The 26,245-nt window shown below is 37.3% G+C and overlaps 1 protein-coding gene across 1 annotated transcript in view; it reads left to right on the forward strand.

Moving 5' to 3' along the window:
* Dmd (dystrophin) overlaps positions 1-26,245 on the forward strand; it is a 2,157,654-nt gene that overhangs the window by 1,866,684 nt on the left and 264,725 nt on the right. The window contains exon 62 of the mRNA XM_045140973.1: positions 19,507-19,585. Within this exon, the coding sequence (XP_044996908.1) occupies positions 19,507-19,585 (79 nt within the window). The remainder of the gene's footprint in view (positions 1-19,506; positions 19,586-26,245) is intronic.

The raw sequence follows: 26,245 nt of genomic DNA on the forward strand, positions 1-26,245 counted from the left end.
ATTTTCATCAGGCTCTTGATTAAGCCCCAGCATCAGCAGCAACACCTAGAACCATGCCTGAGTCATCATAAATATTTACTGTTGACTAACAGTCTTAATAGATGGATGAAGGTGGTTTCTTATTGTAAACATCATCGATTCTGTTTTTAATAGTTTTAACAGTTGCATTCCTCTAGCATTCATGGTGGTGAGGCCAGCCCTAAAGTGTCAAGTCACAGAATTGAAACAAGGACTTGAATGAAAAGTGTTGATTGAAAATTATGGTTCTAAGTAAATGGAGTAAAAGAGAGAAAATGATGAGCCAGCTCTCAAGGGAGGCAGAGGTGGGAGGATCACTGTGAGTTTGAGGCCACCCTGAGACTACATAGTGAATCTCAGGTCAGCCTGGGCTAAAGTGAAGCCCTACCTCAAAAAAAAAAAAAATATATGAGACAACAAAGATAAGTTAACTTCTGGGGGTTGTGATAAGTATACAGAATCATACACATCAATATATGTGTACCTAGAAACTGAGATACAAGAAATTTGAGTATTGTCACCTGCTCTTGCCCTTCATTGAATAAAGGAAGCTCCCATGGTGTTGGGAACAAAAAACAAGGTATACAGAGCAGTGATCTTGGGGGTCCCTTTTGAGGTAGAATATTGATGATCCAGGATGTGTTTTCCCATGGCCTGACCAGGCCCCTCTGATGCTGACCCTGGCATCACTTGTGAATTGATAAGATGTGATGCAAGTACCAGAGGATTTGGCTGCAAACCCTAAAGTGGAACAAGGCAATAACAGTACCTGCCTTTCTTTGGAGCATCAGCAAAATAGCTATTTGTAATCCTCTCTATGTAAAATAATAGCAATAACACAAAATCAAAGTGGGACAGGTTTTTGTGCCATTGAAGTGGAATGGAGGATTCATGTAAGAAAGTCTTTGGAAGCTTACTAGATCCTTTTTGAAATCTATATGAAATATGATCAATTCTGAGATGTCACAGCATTTGTATTCTTCTCTCATAGAATTCTTGGAAAGATCAAATGAAATAGTCATTATAAAGTACTTTCTGAAGGGCCTGGCACAAAGCAAGCACTCAATAAATGATAATGTTTATTCAATTAATATTGTTGATTGTCAGAAATAATCAGGCCCATATCAGCAAATAGTAAGTAGTCTACCAGTAGGGACATGGAAACATTCTCATTACATAAAACTTAGTGCTGCACAGGAAGTAATTAAAATAAGATATAATTTTAGTCTTCTGAGAGATAGAAAATGCTAACTTCTCCATAAATGTTGAATCTTTCTTGGGCTTGTAGTTTAATTTCCCAAAACTATATTGCATCATTTGTAAAATGAAAATTAAATTGTACTGCTGTACATAAAAGGACGAAGAAAATTTGTGGAACAATATAATATAAAAGGAAAAAAATGTTCTTTTCCATAGAACATAATTAGAAATAAAGAAGCAAAGCCAGGCACACAGTTTGAGCTACAAAGGAGGAAAGGAACAACAACCCTCCTCCCCCAGTTATTTTATGACTGCCAGGTTGAACTCATACTTATCCAATGAGGCCCAAAATGGAATACTGTTCTGCACCAACTATACTGATGATAGTGATTCAGGGAGTAAATAATAAGATTCCATCCTTCTAAAGTGCTTTTTAGAATTGGATTCTAGTAAGTTTCATTTTGCTATTGGCCAATCACAAAAGAAATGACAATAGAAAAAAATGAAGACATCATGCTGAAGACAGGCTGTTGCATAGGAAAAGAAGAAAAACCCCTAATTTAGAAATGTGGATGGACAACAAAGGCAGTTTTGCTGTATATACAGGAAACACTAAATAAAGCCATAAACGGAGGAAATGGCATAGAATGGGGAAAGAGGAATCAGTGAGATGGAAATGGAATGCAGAAAGATATTGAAGAGGAATTGCAGTGGCCATTATATAGATTAAATGCAAACAGTTAAAATGGGATGAAAATCTTCTAAGAGGAATGAATGAATAGTAAACTTCATTCTATCATCATTATCAAGACCAAGTTGGAGCTCCTAAAAATTTTAAGACACTTGAGACCTTTTCATCTCTGTTGACTCCAGGCTCTCCTTTCTGCTTCCATTTTACTCCTTTTTATTATTTTTGGATGGGCAATTCAGCGTTAGAAATAAGAGAATGGAACCAGGCATATAGTTGTGCACCTGTAGTCTCAAATATTTGGGAAGCTTATATTTGAGCCCAAGAATTTAATTTGGGGCTGACTTGGGAAACACAATAAAGACCTAAACTTTAAAAAAAAAAAAAGAAAAGAAAAGAAAACTACTAAGAGAATGGTATTTGCTGCTTGGTGGTACTCTCCTAATCCCATTCCAGTAAATTTCACAGTGGTTCAAAGCCACATCCTAGGGTTTTAAAGATACCATTTTCCCCACTTTCTTTGCTCATTTCATTCTGTTTCTGTGCCTCAGAGTTTGTGTTATCAGTGGTGCATAGCCTAAGAAATCCAGGAGCCATATCAGTTCTTGAAGTAATATGATTAGCATCTGAAAAGACACAGCAAGCCCATGACTTGATCCCTTTGCAATTTAAAATCATATTCAAAGAGCCTTTGCTCATAGCCATTTGCAAATACCAGGAAAAACAGTTGCTTGTAAATCACTTCCAAAAATGAATTCATTCATACTCATTTATATTCTCTCTCTTTTCTCTCTCCCTCTCTCTCTCTCTCTCTCTCTCTGGGTCTCATATAGCCCATAGTGGCCTCAAATTTGCTATGTAACTGAGAATTGTCTTAAACTCCTGATGCTCTTGGCTCTACCTCCCCAGTACTGAGATTATAGGCATGTACTTACTACCAAACCCACAATTCCAGGAATCTATATTCTAAACAACTCTGCTCCAGCCTCTCTAGTTCTGAACAAAATGCCTCCCAATAACCAGGAACTCTAAATAACTTTGAAAACATAACGTAGTATACAAATGTTCCTTTCAATTTCCTACACAAATGGGCAGCACTTTTTTTCCCCTATGGCTTGTTCCGCCCCCCCCACCACCACCGTGGATTTAATTTAATTTAATGAGTGACCTCATTCCCTCACCTGTGTTACTGCTGTCTCTAACGCAACAGAGGAAATGATCAAGACAAAGAGTTCTCCAGACAGGAAGTGAGAAACATTTTGGTATTATAGCACACATTTTCTGGTGTAAATATGTAGTGTTAGAAATCCTATGGCACCGTCTCTAAGACCAAGAAAGGGTGCACTGTTCAAGCTCTCACTTTAAGTATGGAACCCCCTGCCATATATCAATTCATAGTTTTTAAGCATACGGAGTAACTATTGGTCTGACAACAATGAACACCTTTTCTTAGGGCCAAATTCCAAGTGGTCAGCAGCTTAGCTAAAATGTGCAAGTATATTTTCTTAACATAGACCCTACTGTAAGGATCCAGTAGCTCCAGTCAATGTTACTTTTACCAAAGGAAGCTTTTCCAAAACTTTCAAAGGACAAATCTGGCTATCAGTTTGCATATAAATCTTGGTATTTAGAAAAATTACTGTCTGGATACAAAATAAGTAAATAACTATCAAGACATGATTGCACACAGCTTTGATCCCAACATACAACAGGCAGATGTAGGAGGCCTGCTATGAGCTCAAGGTTAGCCTGGAGCTACAGAGTGAGTTCTAGGCCAGCTTGGGCTAGAGTGAAACCTGACCTGGAAAAAATCATTTTAAAAAATACTGTTGCCCTGGTGAGAAGGCTCAGCAATGAAAAGCACTTGTTGTGACAGAGCTTGACTCCCCAACACCATCACTAAGCCGGGTGCAAAGTGGCACATGCATCTGTAATCCCAGCACACCTATAGCAATGAGAGGCTAAGCCAGGAAAATCCCGAAGTTCACATAGCAGCTAGACTGCCACAACAAAGCGTCCAAAACAAAACAACAAGGGAGACTTTGTTTCAAGCAAAGTGGAAGGACAGCACTCAAGGTTTTCCTCAGACCTCCCCATAGGAACGTTAGAATATACACAGCCACAGGCACATCATATACATCTATACATAGATACAGATTCACACATACAAACATATCATCATCATCATTATGAGACTGCTGACATGGGATATCTTCAATCATTGTTTTTGAACTTCAGTCTTAAATATACATGTTATCTCAATTGCCTGAGAGATGTTTCAAATCAAATAGTATACTCGTGTAAATGTTCCCTTTCCTACAACTTGCAGGAGTGGAAGAGAACTAGGAAGAGGTGTGTTCTGCTGATAAGGATCTTCGTGAATTCTCCAAGAGCTTTAGAAAAGGAAATAGAAACTATTCTGCTATTTTTCCATGATGAGTTTGAAAAAAACAAATTTTCATAGCATTAATACAACAGTGAGGCAAAGCATTAAGCTATAATGAGTATAATTGCACCTTCTTCTCCTAACTTTTAAAGAAACATCTTAAGATTCATCAAAGAACACAGATTAGTAGCAGCTCCTCAGAGTTACTTATATGTTCATTTATTACAACTTCAGTTTCAATGTTAATTTTCTTAAACATTTCTGTGAATTCTCCCTTATTCAAAAGTACATTTGGGCCGGGCATGGTGGCACATGCCTTTAATCCCAACACTTGGGAGGCAGAGGTGGGAGGATCACTATGAGTTCGAGGCCACCCTGAGACTCCACAGTGAATTCCAGGTCACCCTGGGCTAGAGTAAGACTCTACCTCGAAAAAACAAAATATAAAAAAAATAAAACAAAAGTACATTTGGTTTGACTCTTGGCTTTATCTACACAGGTAAGATATTTTTTCAAAAGGGAGATGGCAGTGGTGGTTTTCAGATAACTTACTGCTGCCAACCTGGCAGATGTCCTCTTAGCATTAGAGACCTCTTCTACAGTGGCGAGTCATCTCCTCTGACCCAAGACTTTAAAATCATCTCGGTCTGACTCTCAATGGCACAAATCATATCATGTGTCTATAGGCTGAGGGAAAGGAATGTTCCAATGGGTTGATTGGTTGCTTGGTTGGTTGCTTGGTTGATATTGCTGGTCTCTGAGCAGGAGCCACTAAGGCAGATTTATTGGAGGATAACTCTATGAAGAAAAAGGAGGAGCCACTAGATCTTCATACTGAACTTATTAGTCTATGCCAGCACCAGTAGGAAACCAAAGCTTATGGCCAATTATAAGAGTCATAAATTTGGCACATCTGAGGGTAGTGCTCATATAATGGGGAACTTTTAACTTTCTTTCTCCCAATGGCAGAATAGAGTTTAGGACTTATCTCAAATATCAAAATCTGTATATATGAAATAGAGGTCAAAACTTTACTATTGAGCACTGGTTCTAAAAAAGAGGAAGTTGTATTGTCCAGGGTGATATCTGAGAACAGTTTTAAAAATATTTTTATTTATTTATTTGCAAGCAAAGAAAGATAGAAAAGAGACAGATAGAGAGAATGGGTGTGTCAGGATCTCCAGCCACTGCAAATAGACTCCAGATGCATGTGCCACTTTGTGCATCTTCCCTTACATGGAAACTGGAGAACAGAGCGTGGGTCTTTAGGCTTTATAGGCAAACCTTTAACAGATGAGCCATCTCTGCAGCCTGGGTAAATTTTTGTTTGCCACAACAGGGAATTGGGTGCTTCTGGCATCTCATAAGTAGAGGTCAGGCATAGTGCTAGAAATCCTGTAGTACACAGGACAATGCAACACAGAAGTACTTGAGTCACAATATCAGTCATACTGAAGAAACTGCTGTACAAATAATGATACAGCTCTTCTGTGCACATAGTGAAAGATGCTATGAGACCTTTTGTCTTTTATAAATTCTTAATAGATTTCTGTTCTTATTTGCAGCCATCAGTACTTGCCACTTACATTCTGTCCAATTAATTTACCTTTTGGACAGAAAGATTCAACTGACTTATTGAAATATCTAAGTCCTTGTAGTGCTGAGGATGGAACACAGGTTCTTGCACATGCTAGGCAAGTACTCTACCATCCTTTTGATCCTGACTATTTTGTGTATCATTTTTAAATATAAAATTGCATTAACTTAAAATTTCTGAGTATTTAGTATTCTGAAACTGGCTACTTGATGAAAAGATGCAAATCATTCATGTTCAGTATATGCTCTGCCTAGTGAAAGTGTTATTTCAAAACTACTAGTTTGTTTCTGATGTTCAAATATCCCTGGGCTGTGGATTTGTTTTTCTCTGAAAATTCACTCTGTTATATTCTTTCTTCCTCATATATTATGAAACTGAATATCAGCAGTAGTTCATATTGGGATAATAAGCATGTTAAATGAAAGTTAAATCAGTAAAATTTTACTGTAGTGTACCTTCATGTGCAAGGATATATATATAGACACTTCTACTGAAAAATAATACAACAAAAGTAAACTTTTAGTCCTGTACATTTTGAACCATCTAATAGATGTTTTATCCTTCAGGGAATTTAGCTCCAGAAATGCTGCTAGGAAAATAAAAAGACTGGTTAATGCCTGAAGGGATAAAATGATCAGCTAACCAAAAAAAGAAAGTTTTCTTCAAGATGTGAAATTCACATTCAATCCAAGATCAAGGACTAGATGTTCAAAGTTTCAATGTATGAGGTTTAACATTACTTTGGAAAACTCTAGAAAGATAGTTGATATCAGTATACTGAAATTATGTCCAACTAGGAGCAATAGTAATAACAGTATTTTCCTCATACAAAGCCACCACTTTTATTTAAACACAAAACCATTCAGCACTTTTATGTCCAACACTATATTCACAAAAAAACATAAAATGTCATGATACAGTGAAGACAAGAAAACAAACCCTTCTATTTATTATAGTTTGAAGGCTGTTTGTAAGACAGTTTAGAGACTGGAGGAGGATGAAGAATTGTTGCTTACTAAAATAAAGGAAACCTCTCAGTGCTTGATGCTACCTACACAAGACCTATATAATAGAAGGGTAGAAATGATGACATCAAAATATAAGAAAGACTAGTTGGGAAAAAAAAGGAAAGTATTCAGTGGATTGAGGATTTTGGAGGGGAAAGGGGGAGAGTGATGAAAGGGAACCATCTTCATGGTTTATGGTCTATATTTATGGAGATCACCAATACAAAGTTCAAAATATATAAATGGAAAATAAATACTTTAAGTGATACTGTTTAAAATACCAGGAATCTATAATCCATTAAGATTATTCCACCAACAACAAATAAAATGCCTGTTTAAAAAAATAGGAGTTGGAGAGATGGCTCAACCATTAAAGGCACTTGCTTGCAAAGTTTGATGGCCTAGGTTCAATTCCCCTGTATCTTCATAAAATCAGATAAGCAAAGTATTATGTGCTTCTGGAGTTCGTTTGGAGAAGCTTAAGGCCCTGGCAGGCCCATACTCATTCTCTCTCTCTTAAATAAATATTTTTAAAAATATTCCAAATATTCCTCCATGTACTTGAGAGAATACACTGCTGATTCTCAGAGTCTCTACCTTGCCTCAGGCCCTTCTGCTTTCTCACTGCTAGAAATGAATATTGTTCTTCTTGGACAGAAACACACAGGACATTTAAAAAATTTCTTTTTAGTCCCAGATGCACTGTGTCCTCAGAAGACACAAGGTTCTTGAGAACAGTATCTCTCATGCTCCACTTTTGCAGCCTCCACAAGATGAATGCACAATGCAGTGTGTATATGAGCACTTGAAGTGTTTGCTGAAGAATTGCTTCTAGAGCCCAACTCTCATGTTCTTCACTCTTTGCTCGCAAGGAAATCACATGTTTCTCATCAACTGGCCAGCTAGAAAGAGGCAAGTTCAAGATATCAGTTCCTCTGGAGATGCAACTGTTTAACTCACCCTCTTATTTGGCTTCAACTTCCACATTTATTTTATTATTTTTATTTATTTTTTAGCTAGAGTCTCACTGTGTATCTGAGGCTAGCCTGGAACTAACTGTATAGCCCTGATTGACTTAGATCTTACATCAGTCCTTTTGTCCCAACTTCTTGAGTACTGGGATTATAGACATGAGCCACTTAACCCAACTGGCACCAACTTTTTGACACAAGTAAGTAATGTATGGTTAAATTATTTACGTGCTCTATTGGTCATTGTTCTCACTGCGCAACCAAACTACCTGACAAAAACAACTTAACAAGAGAAGGTTTGGCTCACAGTTTGAGGGTACAACCCATGATGGCAGGAAAGACATGGTGGCAGGAACTTGCAGCTGGTCCCTTTGTATCCATAGTCAGGTAGCTGAGAGTGACAAATGCTAGTACTCAGCTTGCTTTCTCCTTTTAAAAAATTTAATTAATTTATTTATTTGCAAGCAGAGAGAGACAGAAAGGGTCAGTCTGGCCAGGCGTGGTGGCACATGCCTTTAGTCCCAGCACTCAGGAGGCAGAGGTAGGAGGATTGCTATGAGTTCAAGGCCACCCTGTGACTCCATAATGAATTCCAGGTCAGCCTGGGCTAGAATGAGACCCTACCTCGAACCCCCCCCCCGCCCACAAAAAGGTCAGTCTGTTGGGCTTGCCTTAAAAGAAAGGAAATAAAATTAAATTTTTAAAGCAATTATTTATTTAAAAGATATATTTGAATGCTTTCCCATGAACAACTAAATGAAGTCTCCGTTCTTAAGTCTGACAGTCAAATACTCTGGTTTAACTCCAGCTTTATATTATTATATCGTTCAGCTCTTCATGTCTTCATTGCACATCCAGATATGTATTGGTGCCAAAAATTATATATTCTGGGCTGGAGAGATGACTTAGTGGTTAAGCACTTGCCTGTGAAGCCTGAGGACCCTGGTTTGAGACTCGATTCCCCAGGACCCAGGTTAGCCAGATGCACAAAGGGGCACATGCATCTGGAGTTCATTTGCAGTGGCTGGAGACCCTGGCATGCCCATTCTCTCTCTCCCTCTCTCTCTGCCTGTTTCTGTGTCTGTTGCTCTCAAATAAATAAAACTGAGCAAAAAATTTTAAATTTCATATTCTGCTCTTGCCATCCAGAGTAGCTCTTTTGCTTTTGTCCATCAAAAACTTATGCAATTTTGAAGACTTCACTTCAAAGTAACCTCCTTCATTAATTTAATCCAAATATTTTGAGCCCCAAAACTATTCATGCCTGTCAGCACTTTTCAGTTGCCAGAAAGCAAAATGAATACCTGCTCAGTACCAGGAAGTGGTTCCTCCAACCATTCATAGTACAGCATCCTATTCTTTGTAAATCCATATCCTCACCTGTAAAATGGTCATTATAGTAGTATTTTGTTCATATGGATGTTCATTATCTGAAATATTAACTTGGCTGCCCTACTATAACAAAGACAATGTCCTGAGTCCTATGAATACAGAAGTGGGTAAACACACCAAAACCTATTTAAAATATAAGTAGAAAGCTCTGAAAACGGTTTGGGCATACTAAATACTCTATATATAATGACTATTATTGTTTTTACTCCATATTTCCATTAACAGTTAAGGAAACTAATATTCATTGACGGTTAGATATGTTTCTGATTTCAAATTTCTAGGGCATGTTTCCAATTCACAATGTCCTGACCCATAATAGTGATACCTTTTTTTACTGTCTAAACCAAGCTGTATATGAGACTCCCTCACAATTTCTTTAAAAAAAAAAAAAAGGCAGTACAGATTTGTTTCTGTTTCCCCCCACCCCCTCCAAAAAAAAGCAACTAATTTCGGATGTGCAAGGAGAGAGGAGCGGGGAATCTATATTAAGACTTTCCCAGCTACTTGTGAGGTACTATCAAATCAGAGTGACTGTATTACATTCAAATCTTTTCTGTGCTAATTTATAAGGATTATCTGTAAGAATCTAATCCATGAATTCCCTAAAGATAGATCCTTTGTTTTCTTATTTGTTTTATTTTCTTCTCTCTCCTAGCAAAGTGTCTTATAAGAACCCAGTAAGTATTTGAGTAATTAATTGCTTAATTATTTAATTAAAGTTGCTCTTAAAATGCAAATCTTCACAGCTGTGGTACTGGAAGCCTGTTATGAGCCATCATTGATCTTCCCAGGGATATTTATTAATCAGCTAAGAACCAGTACTTTGGAAGGAAGGACAGGCAGAACATCTGGGAATGAAACTGAAAAGGCCCCAAACCAAATGTTACACACACCATCACACAGCCTGGGGCCACCACCTGCCTTTGCCTTATCTGTATGTCACTGATAACTTCAAATAAAATTGAAAAAAAAAAAAAGAATATGGCTAAAAATTAAGAGAATCTTGCCCCTTTATTTTTGTTTAACTTGACATATGCCTACCTTAATACAAGGGTGAGGAGATTTCTTCTTGAAAGAAGAAAAATATCCTTATTCGGTCACACCACAAACATGAAGTTCACTGCTATACATTAAGATTATAAAGCAAGATCCCAAAACACAGTGGCTGATTATTCACAGTAGACATATTAAGTCAAGAAGCTTATTTTTCTCTCTCTGCTAAGGCACAAAGCCTGGGGCTATATGCATTTTTATTACACTTTACTGTCTTGGTTTCACTTGAGGATTAAAAAGAGAGTCAAGGTACAGTGCACGTATCCTGATGGATTTTAGGATTTCTTGCTTTAGTGAAAGGAAGCATCTCATAAAGTTCCTCACATTATTGCTTTGGGAAGGGTACCTACTTACGTGATGACCTAGAAATTCTATCTTTTGTTTCTCCTATAAAAGTCACATTGTATTGTAGATTTCCCGCCCCCCCCCCGTAGTTTTCTGTACTATGTAAAGCCACATTTAGAAAGCTAGCTTTAGTTTAGATTTGAAGTGACAATATCTCAAATAGTTCAGGGAAGTCTTATGATTATTGAGGGCGCATACAAACAGCTTCGGTGGGGGAGGGAGGTGGTGTGAGGAGGGAAGCAGGAGGAGATGGGAGAGGGCTAGATCAGAAGAAGTCTCCCTGCAAGAGGCTGAATTAGACCAAATGTGAGTCCCAGTAAGAATTTTAATTCAATTCAAAAAAAAAAAAAAGAATTTTAATTCAATTCTATAAGAAGAAGCAGTAAAAGTGCATGGATCCATCTTCGACCCCTTGTTAAGAAGGTCTTATTCATTTTTGATTTGAGCCACATTCTCTGATACACAGAAAATAGACACACAAATTGTAGAACTGGGAAGTAGAGTAGATAAGATCTTCTGGTTTGACAGCTCTGCCTCACTGAGAGGAAATAAAGGCACTTATCAGTAGCCAGGGAGGAGAGCTGAGCATTGGAAACCAGCTCCTGGCAGAAAAAAATTGTTATTGTTGTTTTGGTTGGTAGAAAAATTGACTGAGAAAGGAGTCAAGGTGAGAAAGCTTTGGAAATGCCTCAAGCATAAGGTGGGATTTAAAGAGTGTTGATTTCCCTGGTTAAGGATTGCTACATGTGTACTTCAACAAATTCTCCCTTCCAGATTGCATTAAAATGATAGTAGAACAAACCACATCATTACTCCAAATACAAGGGGTCAGATAAAGACATTGAACTTTTGGTTATCTTTTTCTTCATCTATCTTTAGGATTTTAACATGCTTCTGTCATTTTTAGTATGAATTTGCTAACTTATCTATACACTGATTTTTTTATTTTGAATGATACCAGTTCTGTTTTATTTCATTGATAATTATTTCAAATTGCTACTTCTGTCCCTTAGCACTCCTATGTTCTAATATCAAGGGGCATAATTATATAATTACCATGTGAACATTATGCTATTATGGCCCAAAATGCCCCTAGAAAGAAATGCTCCAATGGCCTCCGAAAATATCTGTGAGAATGATATCTTCCAAATGTGGAATAAATAAAACTGCCAAATAAATAGCTGAAATGTAAATGATTTAATGTAATGGTGTAGCAAGGTGAGAGCCACTTGACTTTTAGTTCCTGTTGCAAATCATGAGATACATTAGGAAAGCTTTTAAGAGGGAACCTATTTTTTAAGATAAAATCTGCCTCATGTTACATCACCTAAGCAGAGTGATTCCACTTTTGTCACGTTAAGAGAAAATGCAATCAAGAAAGAAAGGTAGAAGAAACAGTTCCTATGATTTCTTCCTTCCCCATCACAGTTTTCCTAGCAGTCTGTAGCGGTAGCTAACACTCAAAATTTTGAAAAAGGAAGCACGATAGCAGCTTAATTTCTGCTTTTCTAAATTAAAATTAATGATGCCCTTAAGATACTTGGGTCTATGAAGTCAACTTAATGCTGATATAACCTGACTACACTATCATAGAAGTAGGTAGTTTCATGAGCATGAAAAACAACAAACGGATTTCCAAAATACAGCTTAGAGATCGCTAAGTTGGAAGCTTAAAGCTGCAACAATGGACAAAGGTCTGGCTGTGTCTGTTCTTACTATCTAGTAGATGAAAGAGTGCTTCAAAAGGGAAGGAATAATGTTCCTGGAGAGTGGCCTGTTCTGGTCTTGGGCTTCACTTCTCATTACACCTCATCAATCTATCAGGGATACACAGCCACTTCATTTGGGAGCACTATCTGTTCACTAAGTCCATGTGCCATTCCAGGTGGGTTGCATAGAAGATATAGCTGTGAGGGAATTAGGAAAGAAATGGGGCCTGGGGATGTCAGTCATTGGAAAAATGTGGCCCAATTCTTATAGCACTACAAAAAAGAAAGAAAATACAAAAGGAGTCGAGCATAAATATTAAATGAAATGAGCAAAAAGTTTATAAGAAAGAAACACTAAAAGGGTAGATTATGTTTGCAGGTGATCCATCTGTAAGAATCTCAGATAAGGAAATAGGATTGCTGGAGCCCAGGAGTTCTAGACCAGCCTAAGCATGATAGTAAAAATCTACCCCCAAAACTTTTGGCATAATGGTGGTCTCAGATGACACACATTAATTAAAATCTATGCCAAAAATCAACTGATAGGGCTGAAGACTCACCTGTTAAAACCTAGGTTCAATTCCCCAGTCACCACATAAAGCCAGGCACACAAATTGGTGCATGTGTCTAGAGTTCATTTGCAGTGACAGGAGGCCCTGTCATGCCCATTCTCTCCCTCTTTCTCTGTCTTGTTCACTCTCTCACTCTCTCTCTCTCCCATTAAAAAATCAGCTGGGGCCGGGCGTGGTGGCGTACACCTTTAATCCCAGCACTCGGGAGGCAGAGGTAGGTGGATTGCCATGAGTTCGAGGCCAGCCTGAGACACCATAGTGAATTCCAGATCAGCCTGCGCTAGAGTGAGACCCTACCTCAAAACAACAACAACAACAAAAAATCAGCTGGGGATGGAGAGATGGTATAGTGGTTAAGGTACTTGACTGTGAAGCCTGAAGACCCAGGTTCAATTCCCCAGGACCCATATAAACCAGATATACAAGGTAATACATGTGTCTGGGGTTCATTTACAATGGATGGAGTCCCTGGTGCTCTCACAAATAAATATTAAAAACCAGCTAATTATTATACTCGTACACATAGTGGGCATTGTGTTAAAATGAGCTCTTTCCTAAGATCTATCTCTAAGTCAAACCTGAAAAGCTCTCTTTAACTCCTGTTTTAGGGCTAAGAAAACATATAAATAAATTCAAGAAGATGAAAATCCAAACAATCTTGCATTCAACAATCCCAACTTTAGACCTGGGGGTGTGACTCAGTGGTAGAGCATTTGCCTAGAATGTGTAAAGGCCTGGTTTCAATTCCTAGTACAGAAAAATAAATAAGTAAATGAAGCTATCTGGCCACAGAACTGTATCTATCTTAAACCTTTATTCCAAACATTATATGAGTCTGTGGTTTTCTCAATTACAACTCAATTACAACAAATAGAGATCAAAAGGATAATGGATTTTAACTAAAAAAAAAAAAAAGGATTGCAATTAATTAAGAGAATTTTAACTGAAGTTGTAACAAGTCTCAGGTGTGTTTCTAAGAACAATGCTTAGAAATACATCCATGAGTTTTCCATGTAAAGATGTGGAAGTAGTAATAAATTATGAAGGCCCTCCCCAAATACAGATACAGGATGCACATGAATCTGCACCAGCTACAGAGCTATAGGACAAAAGTCACCAGTAGACTATGGAGAATCCCCATGTATATGAGGGGAGGAGGCTCTTCACTAGCCACACAACACAAGAAGAGTTTGGAATTTTAGTATGTTCATTTGCTTTAGTTGTCTTACTCGTTGTTGGCTTTTTTTATATTTAAAATATTTTATTTATTTATTTGCCAGCAGAGCAAGACAGAGAAAGAATGGGCAGGCCAGGAACAGTAGCCACAGCAAGTGAACACCAGATGGATGCATCACTTTGTGCATCTGACTTTACCTCGATATTGAGGAATCAACCCTAGGTCATTAGGCTTTGCAGACAAGTACCTTACTGTTGAGCCATCTCTCCATCCCTTGTTTTTGTTTTTTGTTTGTTTGTTTATTTGTTTTTTCACTTTTGTTTTTAATGGTCACATTAGTGTAGACATAATGTCTAGTACTTGCCTGACCAAGGATATTTGTCAAGAGTCCGAACAAATGGAGAGCCAGAAATCTGAAATATTTGCATAGTTAAATCTTCTCCCTAGTTATCACAATTTCTATATGTAATATAAATAAAAACACTTGGACATTAGCAGCAATCTACATTGTCTGGGAATGTATTTCCTCATCAAGTGTTGATTGTACTTCTCCTAAAAGTTTACTGAATAAAAATAAATAAATGAAGTCAGCTAATAAATATGTCCAAAGGGGAAAAAAAAAGACTTTGAGCATATAAAACAAAGTTCAATAATCAATATTTACATTCAGATATTTTAAATAATTTCTAAGAACCACAACAGTTGTTCTCTGTTTTCTTTTTTGTTTTTAATCTCTCAACTGATTTAAAGCAATTTTGATGAAGTTTGAAGTAGCCTTCAAACTTCACACAGAAGTGGACTGAGTCCACATTGCGAAATAGTCACAGCTGGGAATTAAGAATGGATTAGCACTAATTTAGTTGCATGATTTGATGCTCATTTATTATGCCTAAAATTATACTTTCAAATCTGCCATGTTCAGAGTTAGCACAGTCCCTGACAGATTATATAGGAACTTAAATTTTGCGTTTGCTCCTTTATAAAATTTTACTGAGCAACTCCTATGTACCAGGCTGTTTTCTAAGCTATGAACAAGATAGACAATAGTTCTGTATCATAGACAAAGAACTTACATCCCAGAAATTATCCATTGAATGGATGGATGGATGAAGGAATGAAGAAATGTGTTGGAGCTGGGCAGGCATCTTGATTGGCAAAGGGTTTGTCCTGCAATCATGAGAACCCAAATTTGATCCCCAGAACCCAAGCCAAAAAGGTAGACACGAAGCTGAAGACATTGCTTACTGGTAAAGGCGCTTGCCTACAAAGCCTAAGGACCCAAGTTTGATTCCAGAACCCATGTAAAGCCAGATGCACAAGGTGGCTCATGCATCTAGAGTTTGTTTGCAGTGGCTAGAGGCTCTGACATTCTCATTCTCTCTCTCTCTCTCTTTCTCTCTCTCTCTCTCTCTCTCTCTCTCTCTCTCTCTCTCTCTCTATATATATATATATATATATATATATATATATATATATACACACACACACACACACACATATATATATATATACACACACACACACACACACACACACATAATACCTTTGAAAAGGTAGACATGGTGGCATGTACTTGTAATACCAGCACCGTGGAAGCAAAAAACAGGAGGCTCACCAGCCAGTCTTGCATAATCGGTGAACCTTGGGCAAATGAGAAACCCTGTCTCAAAAACAGGTGTACAGCTTATCTAAGATTTTTTAAACAACATTTGAGGTTGTCCTCTGGTTTCCACAGTCACCCACACCCACACACATACACACATATGAGCATGTATACATACACGCAACTCCTCCACAAACACACAAATGCAAAGAGAGACTTTTTAAGAATTTCAGGTATACCTCTAGAGAAAAGTACATGGCTAGCATTTGCAAAGCACAGAGTTCAATGCTCAGCCCCACAAAAAGAAAAAAATAAGGAAACATTTCTTATGGGAGCTAAGAGAGAGGGAGATAAAGGTCTATAAGCAGTGCATTGTCTACACAACCATCTGAAATGAGGAAGCAAATAAGAATAATATAAATCAGGCTGGAGAGATTGCTTAGTGGTTAAGCGCTTACCTGTGAAGACTAAGGACCCCGGTTCGAGGCTCCATTCTCCAGGACCCATGTTAGCCAGATGCACAAGGAGGCGCACATGTCTGGAGTTCGTTTGCAGTGGTTGGAGGCGCTGGCACGCACATTCTCTCTCTCTCTCTCTCTCTCTCTCTCTCTCTCTCTCTCCCTTGTTCTGTCACTCTCAAATAAATAAAAATAAACAAAATATTTTTTAAAAAATTAAAAACAGAATAATATAAATCTCATAGCCTTCAAATATGACTAGCTTTAAATTAGAATAGAAATATATGAGATATCTGGGCTTTTGATCTTTTATATATTATTGTCTTAGTTTTTTTTCTTAATCTAGCATTGTAGGCAATGATGACTTTGGTCATAAAAATTGGAAAGAAGAACAGAAGGAAGAAAAAGAAGCAAAGTGAAAAGAAAGGGAATGTTCCAAAATCTTGTGTCAGGAATTTTGAAACAGAAATTACTTTTTAATGTGCTTATGGTAAAGATTCATGAATTAAACTGCACAGTAATTCAGTCAACTATTATGAACTGAGCATCTGCTCTATGTCAGATACTGTGCTATTCACCAGGGACATCATAGGAAAGAAGTACATGTCCCTGTCTTCTTAGGACATATGAAAATGACCTTTTTTCTCCTGGCATGCACTTAAGGCAGACTTGCTGCAAACTAGATTGAGTACTCACATACCAGATGGTCCTTTTCTACCCATCTGGAATAATTCTAAAGAATAGACACCTCATGGATCAATAGATAAGGTTTCTACCAGTTATAAGCTGTTGTGATCTATGATCAAATACTGGAAACAGGATGTATGCGTCTAGAAAGATGATATACTTGTGTTGCTTCTTTTGAAAATAAAATAAAATAAAAAAAGAAACAGGTGTATGCCCTCTTCTGAGAAAATTGCGTCTCTCATGTCTCTTTTAATGATTTTAATTAGCCTCTTTTAACTCTTTCTTGTTAGGTGACCTTCCAAAGTTCACTCTTCCCTCCAATTTTAGCCATATTCTCCTTTGTCCTGTATGACTGAGGCAAATTGGTCTTGTCAGTTAAAATTTCACTTTTGTGGGGTGTGGTGGCACACACCTTTAGTCCCTGCACTTGGGAGGTAGAGGTAGGTGGACTGCTGTGAGCTCAAGGCCAGTCTGAGACTTATAGTGAATTCCAGGTTATCCTGGACTAGAGCAAGACCCTACCTCAAAAAAGTTCAATTTGGGGTGAAATTCATCATATTTTAAATGAATTCATGCACAGTATGCCATTTATCCCTTTTCTAGTAGCTATCCTTCCAGCCATACCTTTACTACCAGCACCAGGCTGAGTGAAGTAGGAGACAAGCAGGGTTAGAGCTTTCTAGAGAGAAGCAGGAAAAAAAAAATAATCCCCTAAGTGGTTTGTGTAATATTGCAGAACAGCAGGTAGTTTGGTACAAATCTTATGTTTTGGAACCATGCTTAGTGATCCCAATATTCTTCCCAAGCAAAGAAAGACGAGGCTAGGGACAGAGTGAAACAAGATTACTATAGATCTGTATGAGGTGCTTCACTGATGTTAAAATCAGAGTTGGCATTAGTTCAGCACCTAAGCCACAATTTTGTTTTATTCTGAGCCACTTTCTGATGAGATCAAAACCTGTTTTGCTTCTTGGTAATTCTCCATAGCACAGGAGCCTAAATTCTGGTGTCTGTGGGAGAGCTCTGAACATCTCCTAGTTTGGCGTGAACTGTTGACAACCAACAGAGTTGTTGGAGCTAGGATGCCTGGGGCCACCACTAATACTGGGTTGATGAAATGCCAGATGACAAAGTATACCATCTCATCCCCGCTAAAGTTCTTCTCTTTTCCCCCACCAAGAATACAATTCAGTAAGCTTACATAGGACAATGTGTAAATATACATTACAGAAAATCCTAATAGGAAAAGGAATAATGATATTTTCTCCATGCTGCCTAAAGCATACTTCTCAGTAATTTCTACATCCACTGAAAACTGAACTCTAAAGCTTTATTTCTCCTTACCACCTATGCTATAGTACCCAAATTTAGAGCCTTATCCCCATACTTTTATTTTTTTTTTCTGTATTTCATGTTTTCCTTTTCTTTCTTTTCTTTCATTGAGTTGGGGGTCTCACTGTATAGCTCAAGCTTGCCTTGAACTCATAATACTTTTGCCTCAGCCTCAAGTGCTGAAATTACAGGCATGTGCCACCATGCCTGGATAATAATTAATAATCAATTTTTGGTTATTTATTACTAAGAATTACTTATAAGTTGGACTGGGGAAATAGCTTAGTAGATAATGCACTAACCACACAAGAACAAAGATCAGAGTTCAGATTACCAACATCTATGTAAATGCCTGGTAGACATAGAAACCCAGCTGTACTGCGAGTGCTTAAAGAGGTAGAGAGGGAGATCCCAGGAACAAGTTAGACACATAGATTAGTCAAATCTCAGAGGTCTATATTCAAGTGAGATACTCTATCTCAGTAAATAAAGTGGAAGACAATTGAGGAAGACACTCAAAATCAACCTCTGGCCTCCATATGCACATGCACGCACACTCATGTGCCCACATGCATAAGAAAACATATACACACATGCACAAACACCATATACACATGCACATGCAAAAGACTTTAATTGTAGCTGAATAATCTTTTAATAACTAGTCAATATTAATTCTACAGAAAATAGCCAAAAATAATATGTCGTTTATGAGATCCTCTAGCCACTTAGCAACTTCCTAAACATTTTATGAAATAGAGTGTGCACTTTATTTGTCGTTGCCAATGAGAGTACTAAAAGTATCATTTGGGGGCTGGAGAGATGGCACAGTGGTTAAGGCACTTGTCTGCAGAGCCTAACAACCCAGGTTCAATTCCCCAGCATTCACGTAAATCCAGATACAATATTTTTATTTATTTATTTGACAGAGAAAAAGGGAGAGGAGAGAGAGAGAGAATGGGCACTCCAAGGGCTCCAGCCACTGCAAATGAACTCCAGATGTGTGTGCCCCCTTGTGCATCTGGCTAACATGGGAATCAAACCTGGTTCCTTTGGCTTTGCAGGCAAATGCCTAAACAGCTAAGCCATCCCTCCAGCCCAATAAAAATATTTTTAAAGTATCATTTTAACACTGTAAAGAAAGCATATTTAAAATATTTGACCTTGATTTGATTTAAAAAAAAAAATGAATCTTGGAGACCATCTACAGTTAGAATATTATTAACATCAGAGTTCAGAAAGGAAACAATGTTTTAATTGCTCCTAGTTATAAATGATGAGAAAACATCATTTCTCTCCTCTTCCTCCCAGGTGGCTGTGGAGGACCGTGTCCGGCAGCTGCATGAAGCCCACAGGGACTTCGGCCCAGCATCCCAGCACTTCCTTTCAAGTAAGTCATTTCCAGAAGCCATTGCTTAACCTCTTCATTGCATCTTGTTGACTAAGAAATAAGTGAATATAGTCATCTCTACCACATACAGTGGAGGTATACATCATCCTGAAATATAATTGCTTAATGAATTTAGACAGTAAAGAAGAGAAAGCCCAGTTAGATCATATTCTTCATTCTTCAGTTACTGTGTCATTGTTTCCTACAATGTATTCTCCAGTACTAACTTCATTAATACTTTGAACATTTGTTTGCCTTTATCAGTTCACAACATGTAGTAGATCATGGTATAATGATAATTATGCTATGCTCTTTCAGCATATGTCAGTGTGAGTTTACAGTTCTCTTTGGGCAGTTCTCGAAAGGGAACTTAGGGCCTTCTTCATGCTAGACAAGTGATCTATCAATGAGCTACATTCTCAGCTTTTTGCAAGATAGGGTCTTCTCACTATATACCTCATATTGGCTTGGAATTCACTCTCCCTCTGCCTCAGCTTCTCAAGTGCTAGGATCATGAGCATGTACTACCTCATTTAGCTATAATCATTTCTATAATTCACTAAACATTTCCTGTTTCCAAGCTACAGTCTTGGCCTATGGTGTTCTGTTTCCCTAATTCTTTTTCTTCCTCTTTTATCATTGACTTCTACTCATTCTTTTTGTTTGTCAGTTTTCATAATTTATTTATTATATTTTTACAGTTAATCATATTATTTATTATTAATAAATATTACATTATAATTAATATTAACAGATATAGCATCAGTTAACTGGAAGTTTGCATTCAGGAATATGCTAGTAGCATAATAATGCATATTGAATTGGCAAGTATCTATTTTTATCTAATTAGCTTTTTTAATGCTTATTATTCTTTCTTCAGTTGTAAAAGTATATATGTTGAATTTGGGGTGATTTAAAAGCCATAATTTTACTTTATAGAATTAAAGCTTGTTAGCATTTGATATATTACCTCTTGGTCACATATAAGCACATAGGTGAGTCTAACAATCATTTCAATACAGTTACTGTGTTATAAGTATTAACTGATTTAGTTCCCATACCAAATCCATAAGGTGGCATCATTATACACATTTTAATGAGTGCCTTATATCTATTTTACTGACGAGGAAATTGAAGCATCCACATTTACACAACTAGTGGCTAAGAAAGCTCACTACAGTATAGCTTGAACTTGACATATATTTTATACAAAGGAAGTATTTCTACAGGACATTCCTTCAATTTTATGTCCGCTAAATTATTTGATTGCTGCTTTCTACCTCTTCCTGTCTATTCTCCATTGGTTAATAAACAGATACAGAGTCAGAAATATGCACTGGGGGTTTCACATGTATCTCCAATTGGTCATTATCTTTTAGAGCAAAAATTCTTTTCATTATACATCTAGAAGTTATTAAGAAAGAAGTCATCATATTTTTGACTGGTTCTAATCTGATTGTCTAGGTGTAGTCTATTAATTTTAACAATACCACATATCATTAGAAGTTACCAAGAATAAAGTCAGAACTTAAAGAAGTATGTCCCCATACATTGAATTGTGGCTTTTAGGAATAGAACTAGCAAAATTATAAAGGTGACTGAATGTGTCTTCTATATTTTCCAACCTTTGGTCTGTTACACTTGCCTTGGCAATAGCTGTTCTGACATGCTCCCAAGTGACTCAAACCATAACTTAAAATATTACTATTATTAATATTAATTTTTTTCAATACCATGTATATTCATTCATGCTTTCTTCTTTCTGTCTCCTCACCCTCATTGAATTTCCTTGTCTTTCTCATTAAAGCCTATTCCCAGAAAATGATATGTTGCACTCATTTAACCCAGGTGACAGGTAAAGTTTAATGTGTACTTCTCCTGGGTTATTTGCATTTTAATAGGGTAAAAATCCATAAGCCTAAGGGATGGCTCTCTGGTGGTAAAATATCAGCCACAAGCTCCAAGCTTTGACGGGCCAAGTAGAACATTGTCACGCCTTTCAAAACGTATCATATCAGAGCCCACTTCCAAAAAGGTCAAGCCCGTGGACATGAACATTCATAAAGAGATTGATCTTCCTGCCTGAATGAGGCCAGCTCTAGAAGCCACCAGCCTCTTGGATATGTTTATGGAATAGCAACGTACAGAATATTGCTATGTTATTTTAGAATATTAATACACTATTAATACTCAAACTATGCATGGAAAGCTTTGCCTCTGCATATAAAAATATCATTTTATTTAAAGGAATGCTGAAGAAATAGGAAAGGGGATTTAAACCTGTTGTCCTTTTTAAAATTATAAATGTAATAATTCTCATCCAGGGCAAGTAGAGAGAGCAAAAAGGAAAATGAAAATTATCCATAATCCCATTACTCAGAACATTCTCAGAAATATTGTTGATATATTTTCTATCTCTCTGTCTCCAAATTTTGTTTTTGCCTTTTATTCCCCCCCCCTCTCTCTCTTTTAACCAGGCTGGAGAAAGATAGACCCTAAGGCACACTTCCACTAAGCTACATCCCAGCCTCTTTTTTTTCTTTTACATAAATCAGGAATTTTAAAAAGATACAGTTTTATAACTAAATTATGCCCTTATCAGTTTATTGATTGTTTGTTTGGGTATTGTTCTACCAAATAATACTTTAATAGCTAGTCAGCATTCTCTTCTGTTGCTATAGTAAACTTACCAAGACAGTTCTTTTATTATTATCATTATTATTATTAACAACATATTTTGTATAGATTCATCATGTGTTGTTACCCTCATCCCTGCCCCCATTCCATTGGGGATGTTCCTCAGTGGTGTTGCAAGTATTCCCTATGGTGTTGTGAGTTATGCATTGTGGAAACAGCAGTCAGTTATTTTTGGAGGAAGGGAATGCCTCTGGGCTTCATGTCTCAACCTGTGGCTCTTACAATCTTTCTGCCCTCTTTTCCTCAAAATTCCCTGAGCCATGGTGGGTGAATTTTAGGTCTACTTCAGTGATGAGCTCTTAGGAGCCTCTGGATCTCTGCTTTGGTAGGTGTTGGGTATCCTTAGGATCTGTCTCCTACACCCTAGCACTGATTATCAGGTTTACCATGGAAGCAGCACTCTTGCTCATTTCCCCAATCCCTTTGTGGATTCAGCTGTGGCTTGGGTGAAGTGTGAGGGGTAGTTTAGCCCCTCTGGTCCAACTACCTTCTGAAAAAAAGTAACAGATTCACCAATGGAGAGTGAAGTCAGCATAGTTTAAATGGAATAAGCATTATTAATTTAGGGAGAATGCGATGTATATAACCCCTCTTTTAACGAAAGACCAGTGAGAGCTTGACACTGGAGAGCATAATCTTTGTCTCCACAAGATTCTTATTTTTACCAAGACAATTCTTAACTGCTTATTAAGAATGTAGAAGAGGGGCTATAGAGATTGCTCAGTAGTTAAGGTGCTTGCCTGCAAAGCCTATGACCTGTATTCAGTTCCCCAGATCCATGTAAATCCAAATGCACAAAGTGGCTCATGCATGTGGAGTTCATTTGCAGTGGCTAGAGGTGCTGGAATGCCCATTCTCTCTGTCTCAATTCTCTCTATCTTTCTCTGATTGTAAATAAAGTAAAAATATAGTTTAAAAAATGTAGAATTTCTTAGTAAATAGTTTAGTAATTTGCTTCTAGTTTACAAAGAATAGAATAGAATCCAGTTATTTTGAGGCTGAGAAACTAGAAACTACAAAGAGATGAAAAATAAGCTTTAGCTACTAACTAGCTGTCATAGACAGTTCTAAAATGCTGGAATAAACATCCAAACAAACACAGTTTATGGAAAGAACGGGATTTATTTCAGGTTTACATATCCTGGAGAAGTTCCATCAATTATGGAAGAAGTTGGTTCCCTTTCATAAATCAAAGCATAGAGAAGAAAACCAACAACAACCAGCAAACGCCAAAAAACAGCAAGCATAGAAGCAGCAGCAAGCAAGATGCTCAGAGGTCACACCTCTCTGCACACTTTTGGGCTGGAATTTCAGGATCTGCCCCAGTGACACTTCGTCCAGACCCAAGTTACAAGCTTAATAAAACACCTAAGCTTATTGGGGACATACATTCACATTCAAATCACCACACTAGCCATAAGCCTCCCTACCAACATGTTTCCTGTCTCTTTCTCTCCTATTCTCCACCCTTTTTACATACAAACAAATCCCCTCTGGAAACTACATTACCAGCAGTCTGGTTCTTATCAGCAGACACAAGCAGGCACTCACTATTGTTTCTCTTTGTTAAAAAAATGTTAAATAAATAAATAAAATATTTTAAAAAGAAGTTATTTCTTTTATCATAGAAATGACAGGAAATGAAAAGAGACAAAAAACATTGTAAAATATGACCTATATACAATGATAGACACTGTTTTGTGTTTGTTTCTAGTTTGAGTATTGACTGATACAACTTAAACGAAGAAGGGGATATTCTGATAGTAATTTCTCAAACTTTTCATATATCATACTTTACAAGTCATTATAAAATTATGTATGTAATTGCATGTGTATATCGTTACTAGGCACCATGTAGGTCTTTTTATATATCAGCAATCAAAAAAATATACTGTACTGCATATTGATTAGCCTAAGAATCTAAGTTTTGCCCTTTGTTATTTCCAAGAATTTAAAGACTTGTTATGGCCATTTTCTCCTTTCTATGAGGTTTATTGTAAATTTTAATTTTCTTACTGAGAATAACTAGGAACTTGGGCAAAGGTTTAAAAAAATCTTTGAATAGTAAGGAGAACTTGTGACATCTTCACATTTTGCAAGTTCTAGAACTACACAAGTGGGGCATTTTCTAAGCTGGAATTCTCAGAATATTAATGTCCTTTAAATTTTCAATAGTTCTCCCTTATAACAACAGTTCTGGCATATAGAAGACTGGTGAAAGGGGAGTTAATAGAGAAGAGAAAGGTTTTTCTTCTGCTGGAATTCCTAGGACTATCAAGAGGCCTTGGGACCCTAAGAGGATGAAGAGTCCCTGGCTCTTCATACTTTGGAGACTGTGAAAGCATATTCAGGCATGCCATTTCATTTCTCATTAAACACAATGTGAAACACAGTGAATCTTTGCCCCAAAGTAGTATTTGCCAAATGATATAATGATGAGAATTTTCTGCTAAATGTAGTGAGAGTATATCCCAATTAAAATTTTAAAATGAGGGCTGGAGAGATGGCTTAGCGGTTAAGCGCTTGGCCTGTAAAGCCTAAGGACCCCGGTTCGAGGCTCGGTTCCCCAGGTCCCACGTTAGCCAGATGCACAAGGGGGCGCATGCGTCTGGAGTTCGTTTGCAGTGGCTGGAAGCCCTGGCGTGCCCATTCTCTCTCTCTTTCTCTCTGCCTCTTTCTGTCTGTCTCTCTCTAATAAATAAATAAATAAAAATTTAAAAAAAAAATTAAATGAGTGTTTATAAAGCAACAGGTTCAGCTTGCTATCTTTCTTGAAGTTCACAGCTCCAGTCTTACCCCCTCTCTTAGTCATCTCTTATTCTGTGGAAACTCTTAATCAGAGAAATAAGTCCATTATATTCAGATACCATTAGCTTTCCTGTATTCAATTTAATTACTTGCAGGATCAAATTTTAATGTATGGAATGGAACAGACAGGAAATTATCAGAACATATCATACAAAGTTAAGTGTTATTTTGATACTTTTCGTATTCATTGGGAGAGTGTGTGTATGTGAGTGTGTGTGTGTGTGTGTGTGTGTGTGTGTGTGTGTACTAGCTCACAATGCAAAATGTTTTCTTTCTGAAAGGTGCAGTTAAAAAGGATTGAGAAATACTGAACTACTTCAGTCTTCCTCTTGTTTTACAAATGACACAATAGGTGTAGAAGTATTAAATGATATGGCCAGTCACAAAGTTGCTTATAGGAGATCTGGGACCAGATTTCTGGCCTTCAAGGTCATTCCTCATAGTCATTCCCCTGAAGAACGTATGCCAATGATAATGATTGGATAATGAACTTTTCTGGTATTGCCAATTTTTTTGAATCTTTTTCTTCCCTTCATAAGTTTCTCCAGCATGTGCTAAGATACCAAAATAATATACAGAGACTGATTTTTTTTTTTCTCAAAGGTTCTTATCAATAGTATAAATACTGATTAAGAGTATAAATTGGGTGCTGAGGAAATGGCTCAATGGTTAAAAATGTTTGTATCACACAAGTAATCTTGAAAGTCTGAGAGAGCTTGAGATTTCCTGACTTTGATTTTTCAGCACCCAAGTAAACAGGTAGACAGGGCCATGCACATTTGTAGTATGAATCCTGTGGCAGGAGGAGGTGGAGACTGGAGAATCACTGGGCTTTGACAACCAAAATGTTGGTGACAATGACAGCTCCAGGTTAAGTAAGATACTCTGTCTTAAGGAACCAGGTAGATGAGTGAAAAGAGGAAGACAGCCGAAATTTTCCTCTGGCTTATGCATACATATGCACAGGGCATGCAAATCAGCACATATATGTACATACATTGCATACTACACATATATCACATCACATACCACACATACTCTATGCACACATGCATAAACCAAAGAGACAGAGAGAGTACAGTTGGCTGATGGGTAAGAGGGTATGAGGGGGAATATGCTCATAATACAATATACACTTGTACAGAACTTTAAAAA

Source organism: Jaculus jaculus, chromosome X, assembly GCF_020740685.1.
Source record: "Jaculus jaculus isolate mJacJac1 chromosome X, mJacJac1.mat.Y.cur, whole genome shotgun sequence".
Lineage (NCBI taxonomy): Eukaryota > Metazoa > Chordata > Mammalia > Rodentia > Dipodidae > Jaculus > Jaculus jaculus.